We start from the raw sequence: 11,063 nt of genomic DNA, 5'->3' as shown, positions 1-11,063 counted from the left end.
GTTTTCCACAGGTTGGGATTCTCCCGTGAGAACTGTGGAACGAGATCAACGGGTGTGCTTGGCCAACGCCCGCAAGCATTTGTCTCGGTGCGTGAAGGGGGAAGGTAAAACAGTTGGAGATGGGATTTCGAGCTAACCGTTGGCCGGGAGCCGCGGCGGTGTCTGGAATAACACCGTCGGTGTCCCCCGTTGGATCGTGAAGACGCCGTGGACATACGACCCGCGAGATGCCCCCGCCGCGCCTTCGGCGGCATGAGGTGCCGTGCTGCGAGTCGCTGGTGGCGGCGCCGTGGGGTTCGGCGCTACGGGATCTTTGCCTTGGGACTCACCGGTGACGAGTTGGGCTTGCTGGAGCGCCGCGACCGCATCGCCTAGATCGATGACGCGTCGCTCGCGATCTGGCCGCCAAGTGTCCAGATCGTCGAGGCAGACGATGACCATGGTCAGGGCCGCGGTGTTGGCCACCATTGAGGGGGTGAGCATGTCGAGGTAAGCTTTGACCGCCGGATCCATGTGCTCCAGCTGCAGTCGGCCTTGTCGATGACCGCATGTCTCGATGAACTACGCTAGAGCGCGCCACGGTGGGGTGGTGGTGGTGACTGATACCAGGTGTAAGAGTAGCGATGGGGATGGAGGAACTAGTCTCTCACTCAGATGATGTAGCAGTCGATTACAAGATTGCAATGGGGAAGGAAAGAGGAACTGCTATCGCGATCATCGTCCTGATCCTACATGGATGCCCTAATTGACGGGATCGATGCCCTTAAGTAGCCGTCGTCGTTGGGCCGGCCGGGTGCGCCCACTCTGGGCTGAACTAACGCGGCTTGGCCTTGCGTGCGCGGCCCACCCGCGTGCCGGTCGCCTCCGCGCCAGGTGGGGTCTTGTGGTCAGGGCCCCTATAGCAATAATAATGCTCTTAATTGCAGCAAAGGACTGCTGCTAGATTTTAACGACATGGCTGCATGCATCTCTTGATGCAGAGGCCGGGGCTAGGCCTCCTTTTCGAAGAAAAAAAGTGTGCCCGCATCATTTTGACTGTTGTAACAGTATGTGGTCCAAAATGAAATTCACTCTGATGGCTATATGAAATAACGATATAAGTATATATGACTTGAACTACTTTAATACTCTTTGGCATGCAAGTTTTATTATTATTCATGACCATTACAAGGGAATGGTAGCCTCATACATAAGTTGGTCAACTAATGGGGTGACATGACAGACAACAAATCAAACGACCCAGATTTATCTTTTCCTTTATATCCCTGTGACCATTGAACGCAGCAAGCAAAGAATCTGATGATGGACCCTGACGTGCACAAGCAAAGAATTCACAGCTTTTGCTTTTGAGAGGGAAAGCAAAGCAAACGCATGGAAAGCAGCTAATGCGTACGCAATGCATAGGCATGTGCCGATGTTTCCCATACTACTGTAGCTAGCTAAGCCTGTATCCATTCCTCAATACGTGAGGGCTTGCAACTTTCAGTTTGCTTGCGTCGCGTATCAAGGCTTGTGCCAGTGCCGGAATTAACCAAGGTAACTACACCACCATCCTCCGTATTAACTAGCATATCTTCATGTTATAAGTTCTCCAAATGATTGTCGCAATCTCTTGTGTTTTATGAAGGAAAGGAAATTGGCACAAAAGAATGCTGCAGACCGACCTATGGGCTAGAGATTCAAAACGGAACTGCTGACATTCAAAGGATTGGTTCGTCATGCCGGAGGTACGTACATCGTCCATCACGCATGCACCTTAATCTTCAGTGATTAATGCTGCAGATATTGACTCAATTACTTTGTTTCTTTAGCTAGTGAGCTCAACCGACCAGGATCTTCCTTATTTGTATTCCTTCGTAGAGACCTTTTCATTTTCAGTTAGGACTCGCCCTGTAGTTCGAAATAAAAGAATAGAGAAAAACAAGGCTAAAGTGATAATCCTCATGCGATATTCTTATTGTTGACTGAGCATTAATTGCAGGTTATCACGATCCAAGCAAAAAACATCGATGCTGCGGCAGTAGAGATAATTGGCATTTTGGAGGATACAAGAAAAGGAAATGTGATCTTCGTCCGTGGTTGGAATGGATTTGGGGCATCCGCAGCACTCCAGGCAGTAGCGCAACGCCTAAAATCATCAAAATCAAAGTTTAACAGGGTTATTCATGTGGATTGCTCGTTGTGGAAAAGCATGAGGGCCCTGCAGAAGGCAGTCGCGGAGGAGGTGGAGCTTCCGCCGTCGGTGATGGCCATCTTCGATCAGCAGGACGAGGAGGATGATTTCAGTGGGATAGACGAAGGCTCTCGAGGGGTGATAGAAGATATCAGAACAGAAATCTTCATAAAGCTTGCTAGCAGTAGATTTGTGGTGATATTTCACAATGGGAGTGATGAATACATTGATCTGTACGAGTGTGGAGTCCCAGTAATATCATTTTTGAGTATTAAGGTATTATGGACCTGGCATGGGAGGTTTGAACCCGATTTTCATTACTCCAGAAGAACAGAATACGATATGGAGAGCCACACTGATGTTATGGTCAATTATTTTCATGATGATTGCATCCGCGATGAAGCAATATTGGAAGAGTCCAAGGAGATTGCCGCTTATATCGGCATTCCAGAACCTTACATGAACCATATAATAGTTGAGAAGTGCATCCAGTATGCCGATGCACTCAAACATGACAGTATATTCAATTGGGAGAACTGGGCTTCTAACTACTTTGTATGCGATGGGATTATACAAGGGCAAGGCGATACGTCGGCATGGGGAGTAGCCGATGCTGTACAGAGAAACATGTCTACGAAATGGCCTTATTTCCGTAATGATGATGTCATTCGTCGCCACATGCAGTGCAGGCTTCATGACCGCTTGGCTTTGGTGGAGCACAAGAAGGGCCTGCTACCTGATGATATTGGCATGGTGCTTTCTGAGGCAACATCCTGCTTCATCTTACCAGAATATAAGTACAGTTACCTGATGATATTGGCGACAATCCCAGATTGCATATTCCAACATTCACACAGCAGCAAGCTGCGTGTCTTACATCTACGTCGCTGCAGCTTCAGTTTTGAATCGCCTCCCTTCCTTTGTTGCAGCAAGCTAAGATTCCTCCAGCTATACTCATGCACAAATATCCTGTCTGATAAGCATCCAAGCCACAACGAAGACATGTCATGCTTCCATAAGCTATGGGTGCTGCACCTGTGGGATACAAACTGGTATCAATTACTATCAGAAGAGATGATGAACTTTATGGCTGACCTCAGGGAGTTGCGTGTAGAGCTAGTCAAGGGTTGGAGCATACGTGATTTACGTGGTAAGTTTCCTTCCCTTGTCAAGGTCCAAGTACTGGAATACTTGTTCTACAAGGAATACCACTTACCTGACCTCTCTAGTGCACACTTCCTTAAGACAGTCATCCTTGACAGTTGTGTTGAACTGGAACAAGTTGTCCCCGGCGTGTTGCCCCCAATGTTAGAGTCATTCACCTTCCGTAATTATATTGATTATAGTGCTAAGATATCTAGCATTTCCTTTCGGGGCTGTTCTCAGCTGAAGAGTATACTATTGATTGGAGATCTAGGGAAACTCCAAGAGCTGGACCTCTCAGGCACAACAGTAAAAATCTTCGACCTCAGAAAAGTGAGTGCTCCAAACCTCAAACGTCTAATCTTGCTGGGTTGCGAGAAGTTATGTGCAATACTATGGCCAGAAAAAGACAAAATGACTCAGGTTTTGGAGGTGCTGCACATCAACACCATACGATCTACATCAGCTGCCCAAGCTAATCGTGAAGAAAAAACAAGGGACCCTATTGCAGCTGCGGGATCATCAACTATACATGTTGCTACTGCTGCTGAACTGGGCATCAGTCGACATGCGTCCTTTGACTTTAAGTGGTACATATCTCCAAGGGATACAAGGATCCTTAGGTCGCTTGAACCGGTCAAAAATATTGAGCACAGTCATGTTTATATGGAAATGGTTTCATCTCCTACAAGTGCTGCTACCGTTGCCGACAGTGAAATTGCTCAAGCAATCTGGAGCCTGTGTAAGCCTGATAATTATTCATATGCAAGTGATGCTTTCTTTCAGACCGACCTACAGGCTGGCGCTGACAATGAAGGTGCAATCAGCTGGATGTGGGATTGCCCAGCTATTCCTACTCCAACAGCTCAAGACTTGTATGTTCACATACAAGATAACCAGGAGACCAAGAGGGGATTACTACAGAAACAACATGGCAACATTGAAGGAATTAATATCAGTGCTGATTTACCCTCTCGTTTCATATTTAACAATGCTCGCATGCTTCACGTGCATGATAGCTCCTCTATCACTTGCATCACATGTCCACAAGGTTCATACTGGAGGAGCCTTGAATGGTGCCGAGTCGAGAGGTGCGCCGAGCTGCGTACTGTCTTTCGTACTGTCCAACAAAGTGAGGGTGATAGCTTCTGTCATCAATTGAGCACATTCTGGGCATCTCAACTTTTGAAGGCACGCTATATCTGGTATTGGAGTGCAATGCGTGTGTTTTCCTGTGTAAACATAGTACTGTTGCACCTCGACTATTGCCCTAGGCTCATACATGTGCTTCCCTTGTCTGAGTCTGTGGACGCTTTGCCTTGCCTGGATACCCTGGAAATTGTGTGTTGCGGAGACCTTAGGGAGGTCTTCGCTTTGGACCCTAAGCAAAAGGAGCAGAAAGTTATACAGTTTCCCAAGCTAAGGCGCATCCACCTGTATGAGCTACCTAGCTTGCGGCGCATCTGTGGGAGCAAGATGTCCACGCCCAACTTGGAGAATGTCAAGATTAGGGGCTGCTGGAGCCTCAGGTGTCTTCCCTCTGTCAGCGAAAACAACGAAAAGATGCCTACTGTGAACTGCGAGAAGGAATGGTGGGATAACCTTGAGTGGGACGGGGTGGAGGCAAACCACCACTCTTCACTCTATGAGAATAGTCACTCGTCATACTACAAGGCCCAGGTGCCAAGAGGCACAGTTCTAAGGTGAGATACATATGGCCCATGTCTTCTTTCATCGATAACTCGATTAGAGTGTCAGCCCACATAATTTAGCGTCCAATCTACACTAGTCTATTTCTGATATTATGTGTTTGTGGTGAATCAATCATATCATTGACGGTTTGTTTTTGCTGCACAATAGGTAATCAGTTCTTGCACGGATCGATCTCTACACGAGCGCCAATCCTGTCATCCTATGGTGCTTCCTGCATACTCGATGTCGTCGCTGCGGCCTATGGTTTGTGTTGCTTTCCTTACCTCATGTTGCTTTGATTGGTTTGGTTGTGCTTTGCGGCTGCACTGCCTGAGGTGTGGCGGCTCTGCAATTGTATGGATCTGCATTGCCATGGTTTGGCGGTGCATCCTCGAGTTTGGTTGGATTTGGTTGGTTTGGTTGGTTTGATCAGTTCCACTCGACTGAGCCTTGTACTGTCAAAGTAAGCATCCATCGTCTGGTTGGATAGATGATGCATGTTACAAGCTTTGAGTAAGGTAAAAGAAAAATAAGACATTCCTTCTCACAAGATTCCTATGAGCACTCTGCCTGCTCAAGATGCTTAGATGTTGTGGTGTGGTGTGTGATTTTTCAGCCTGTGTGGTGTGGTGTGTGATTTTTCAGCTATGGACTGATTTTTGTAATAATAATTGAGAAATATTGCTCCGACTTCCACATAAATGTTGGTGATGATTTGCATTAATCCATTGCTTGATTAAGGTCCCTTATGCAACATATTGTATTAATCCATTGCTTGATTAAGGTTCCATCACTGGCAGGCGTTTGCAGTTTATGTTCTGTTCGCCGCAATGCTTTTGTGACCTTGTTATGGTTAGGATAACGGGGTTTCCTACTTTTCTGTTAATGTGAATTGCATGCAAGCTTTACGTGATCATGACAACTATATTCACACATAGTTTATCATTTCACTCTCATCTGCATGGTGATCCACCCCTTTGGGTCACTGGGTTAATTCAGATTATATATATGTTTTCTGCTAGTTATTTGACCATGTAGATATCACTTATTTGAATGAATTTGCTTCTATACTGAAACTGACATATCATTAAAAGAAATAAAATTCAACTTACATCCTAAAAAAATGGTTGAACTTTGATAAAAAAAATATATACATATGAACAAATTAATATTATGTATGAATAGCATGAAAATTAATAGTCTGGTTGTAATTAGCGTGCTATCATGAATATTTGCAGATTAATTTAACAAGCACCCTGTTTCTGGAGTGCATATAATCCAGGATGCAACATTTTGGATTTCAGTTTATGAACCGGCTGCTTCATAGGGAAAAGGCCAACGATGTAAAGACTTACCTAACAAGCTTGTCACTTCACATCTACATGCATATGCTCCAGATTGTAGCACTTCGTATTTCAGGGATAAATAATCACACTTACAAGTTACAACCGAAGAGAAGCACATGAGCGATGATCGCACGCCCAAACCTACGCACTCTCCAACACAAGAGGACGGATAGGAGTACAACTTCGTACCTGGAGATATTGGTCGTTGGTGAAGAAAGTAAAGCAGAGGTTGCGACAGCAGCGGTTGCCTCGCAGGCCGCGATCAAACCGATGAATGACTCTGAGATTAGTGCATTGGGGGGAGTTCAATTCTCTATGTGAGAATATGGCTCCAAAAGAGGGCCAAGTGGAGGATTGCTCCGATGACTGCCCGGATAGTACACAACCTATTGTGGTACACTCATGCCTCCCAGGTTATGTGGACCTGGGAATGCTGATGAAAAACCTAAGCGACCATGGAAGCGGAAAGTATATCCGGTCTCTGTGGTGCGTAGGAGTGCCAGATTTAAGACTGTTAAATTTTTTTATGATGAAATATGAGAGGGATCTTTTGAAATAGCAGAGGTCTGAAAGACTTGGCTAAAATTAGATTCCTAGCTGAGGCTACTCTAGAGTACAAATTAGATTTTATCGCTCTCATGGAGACGGGGAGAGATAACTTCACACCACAGTTTTTGAACACGTTATCCGCAGGCGTGGATTTTGATTGGCACTGACTCCCTCGAAGAGGAATATCCGGTGGGATCTTACTAGGTGTGCGGTGTGAAACACTTCAAGTGCGTGAAGTGGTATTGGGAGGATTTGCGGTTAAGTTTAGGATTAGATCAAAAAATGACGGGTTTCAATGGGCTCTTGTGGTTGTGTATGGTGCAGCCCAGTCAGAGTTGAAACCGGACTTTCTGGCTGATCTGGTCCGAATTTGTTACGAAAAGTTACCTCTATTAGTTGGGGTGATTTTAATATCATTCGCCGCTCTGATAAAAAAGCAATGATAATTTTGATGGCAGATGGCCATTTATGTTTAACACAATTATTGAAAGCTTGGAACTCAGGGAGATTGGACTTTCAGGTAGAAAGTACACCTGGACGAATTCCATACAAAGTCACACATTCGAAAAGTTAGACCGGGTACTAACTAGCATCGAATGGGAACAGAAGTTCCCACTGGTTTCTGTATGTGCATTACAGCAAGCTATCTCTCTGACCATACCCCACTCCTCCTAGATTCCGGGGATGCAATTCACAGGGGTAAGAAGAATAATTTCTCTTTTGAATCAAGTTGGTTTCTAAGAGAGGGATTTATGGACATGATTGCTGAGCAATAGAGTACTGAGTGCGTAGGGACGTCTAATGTTGACAGATGGCAAAACAAAATAAGACATCTGATACAGTTCCTTCGGGGATGGGCAAAAAACGAATTTGGGATTTATAAGGAGGAGCAGGATAGGCTTCTCAATCTTATAGACGATCTAGATCACAAAGCTGAGATTTGTTTGTTGGATGCAAATGAACGGGCTTCCAAAGATGAGGCTGAATAGAGACTGTGTGTTCTCCTTCGAGAGGAGGAAATGAAATGGGCACTTAGAGCCAAAGTGCGGGCAATTGTCCAGGGGATGATAACACTAAATTTTTCCATTTGATTGCGAATGGCAAACATAGGAAAAATAGGATTATGCAACTAGAACAGGATGAGGGTACGATAGTAGGTCACGAGAACTTAAAATTATACATCTCAACTTACTATAAACAGCTCTTTCGAGCGTCGGCTCCCCGTTCTATCACTATGGATGAGCAAATGGTAGCGGATATTCGTCAAATCGGAGATGCCACGAGCTACTATCCACTCCATTTACGGAGAAAGAGGTGCTTGAGGCAATTGGGCAGATGAAAAACAGCAAAGCTCCTGGACCGGATGGGTTTTCGGCTGAGTTTTATAAGAAATGGTGGCATATAATTAAGGATGAACTTATGCCAATGTTTCATGACCTATTATGTGGGCGATTAAATTCTTTCATCTGAATTTTGGTACAATTACGCTGCTACCAAAGAAAGAGGGGGCGACACGTATTGAACAATTTCGTCCTATTTGCCTGCTTAATGTTAGCTTCAAGATTTTCACAAAGGTGGGAACTAATCGGCTAGCTCAGGTCGCCCACTCGGTGGTTCAATCTACTCAGACTGCTTTTATGCCTGGACGTAACATCCTAGAAGGGGTTGTGGTCCTGCATGAAACCTTACATGAGATTCACTCGAAGAAACTTGATGGGGTAATCTTCAAGGTGGATTTTGAAAAAGCATACGATAAAGTCAATGGTCCTGCCTACAGCATACCTTGCGTATGAAGGGGTTCGACCATCTTTCGAGGAAGCATGTCGACTGTTTCATAAAAAAAGGAAGTGTCGGTATCAAAGTCAATGATGACGTGGGTCATTTCTTCCAGACTTTGAAGGGTCTTCGACAAGGAGATCCTATGTCACCGATTTTATTCAACATTGTGGCAGATATGTTGGCTTTAATGATCAGGAGGGCTAGTGACAAAAATCTAGTAGGAGGACTTGTCCCACATCTCGTGGATGGGGGTGTCTCAATCCTACAGTATGCAGATGATACGATTATCTTGTGATCTAGCAAAAGCCAGAAATATGAAGCTCATTTTGTGCTTATTTGAACAACTTCCTGGGTTGAAAATTAACTTCAACAAAAGTGAAGTGTTTTTCTTTGGTCAGGCTAAAGTTGAACAGCTCATTTATAACCAACTGTTTGGTTGCGATAGTGGGAACCTACCGTTTACATACTTAGGTATTCCTATACATCACCGGAAGTTAATAAATAAGGAGTGGAAATGTATCGAAGACCGATTTGAAAAAAAGCTAAGTTGCTGGAAGGCAAGCTTTTATCCTATGGAGGACGTCTGGTACTAGTTAATTCGGTTTTAACCAGTATGTCCATGTTCCTTCTGTCCTTTTTCGAGATACATGTTGGGGGTACGGAAAAGGTTGGATTTCTATCGGTCCCGTTTCTTCTGGGAGAGTGACGAGGTTAAAACAAAGTATACGCTAACTAAGTGGGATATCATTTGCAGACCTAGGGAGCAAGGGGGTTTAGGAATTGAGAATTTAGAGGTTAAAAATAGATGCCTACTAAGTAAGTGGTTGTACAGAATATCAGTGGAAACTGAAGGCATGTGGGTACAAATTCTGAGGAATAAGCACTTGCAAAATAAGACCTTAGCTCAGGCGACCATAAGACCGAAGGACTCTCCTTTCTGGAAAGGATTGATGAGGTCGAAAATTGCCTTTTTCCAACGGACTAGGTTTATCATTGGTAATGGTGAATCTATCAGATTCTAGGAAGATACATGGTTAGGGGTAGTACCACTAGCCCTGCAATATCCGCAATTATACAATATTGCCGAACGTCGACAAACGTCCGTTGCGACAATATTGAGCCACCCGCCTCTAAATATTTAGTTTCGCAGATCATTAATAGGTCACAGATGGACTAGTTGGCTTCACCTTGTCAGAAGGCTAATGGATATCCAACTTTCAGATACACCAGACACTATTCAATGGAAGTTGACTAAAAATGAAGATTTTACTGTAAAATCTATGTATCTTCGTCTCATAGATTTGGGGTCGATTCCAAAATCTAAGAATATATGGAAGGTCAAAGTACCGTTGAGGATAAAGATCTTCATGTGGTTTGTCCACAAAGGAGTTTTCCTAACGAAGGACAATTTGGCATAACGTAACTGGAAAGGCAACCAGAGATGCAACTTCTGTCACAATAATGAAACCATTAAGCACCTCTTTCTCGACTGCCCTATGGCTAAATTCTTATGACGTTCTATTCACATTGCTTTTAATATCAGCCCCCCTAATAGTATTAACACATTGTTTGGGACGTGGATATTGGGTGTTGATGCTAATTTGGCAAAGATTATTCGTGTGGGAACATGTGCATTGTTGTGGGCTATTTGGAACTGCAGGAATGATTTAGTTTTTAACAGATGCAAATCTATCAATTTTTTGCAGGTTATCTTCAGGGCTACCGCCTTGATCCGCACGTGGTTATTACTCACTCATGCGGAAGCCAGAGAGCCTATGGTTACTGGGTGTGCCCGCTGGGAGATGATAGCTTAGGATCTCTTCAACCGGTTTGGATGGCAATTCAATAATAGGATAGGTGGCTAGTCATCTAGTTCTATTACCATTGCTGGTTGTGGCGCATATGGCGCTTTGTATCTTTATTCTCTGTTTTTCTTAGATTGTTGTACTCGGATCAGACTATTTTTACAATATTCAATTAAAAGGAGGTCGGGGCGATGCCTCCTTTTCGAAAAAAAAGTGTGCGTTCTTACTGCAAATTCTTTCAGCTGCTTCTACGACCCGCGCCAACGCGTCCAGTATAGCAGCCGCCCCGCATGTACTTGCATGGCCGTTGGCTTTGCATGTTGCAGCTGCTTTTGGTGATAACTGTAGGCGTCATAGACGATTTCAATGCTGGTCGATAAGGTGATGGTAGTATCAACAGACATAGCCCGAATTAAACACTAACGGTTTCCGGGTGGCGAGAGAAATAGAACACAGAGTGAAGGATCAAACAGACAATGTGTGCAGTACTACCAATTTTCATTCATGCATAGAGTTCTTATAACTTGCGGCTGTGTCATTTCTATAGAAGAAAAATAAGCAAAATATCATATGAAA

General features: G+C 44.4%; 1 protein-coding gene across 1 annotated transcript; it reads left to right on the top strand.

Moving 5' to 3' along the window:
• Positions 1 to 1,440: 1,440 nt before the first annotated feature.
• Positions 1,441 to 5,732, top strand: LOC123403723. The gene is made up of 4 exons (XM_045097637.1): positions 1,441 to 1,536; positions 1,628 to 1,727; positions 1,982 to 5,019; positions 5,177 to 5,732. The coding sequence occupies exons 2-4, from the start codon at positions 1,719 to 1,721 to the stop codon at positions 5,178 to 5,180; spliced, it is 3,051 nt and encodes a 1,016-aa protein (XP_044953572.1). The 5' UTR covers positions 1,441 to 1,536; positions 1,628 to 1,718; the 3' UTR covers positions 5,181 to 5,732.
• The last annotated feature ends 5,331 nt before the right edge of the window (positions 5,733 to 11,063 follow it).

Source organism: Hordeum vulgare, chromosome 6H, assembly GCF_904849725.1.
Source record: "Hordeum vulgare subsp. vulgare chromosome 6H, MorexV3_pseudomolecules_assembly, whole genome shotgun sequence".
NCBI lineage: Eukaryota > Viridiplantae > Streptophyta > Magnoliopsida > Poales > Poaceae > Hordeum > Hordeum vulgare.
This window is presented reverse-complemented; position numbering and strand designations above follow the sequence as displayed.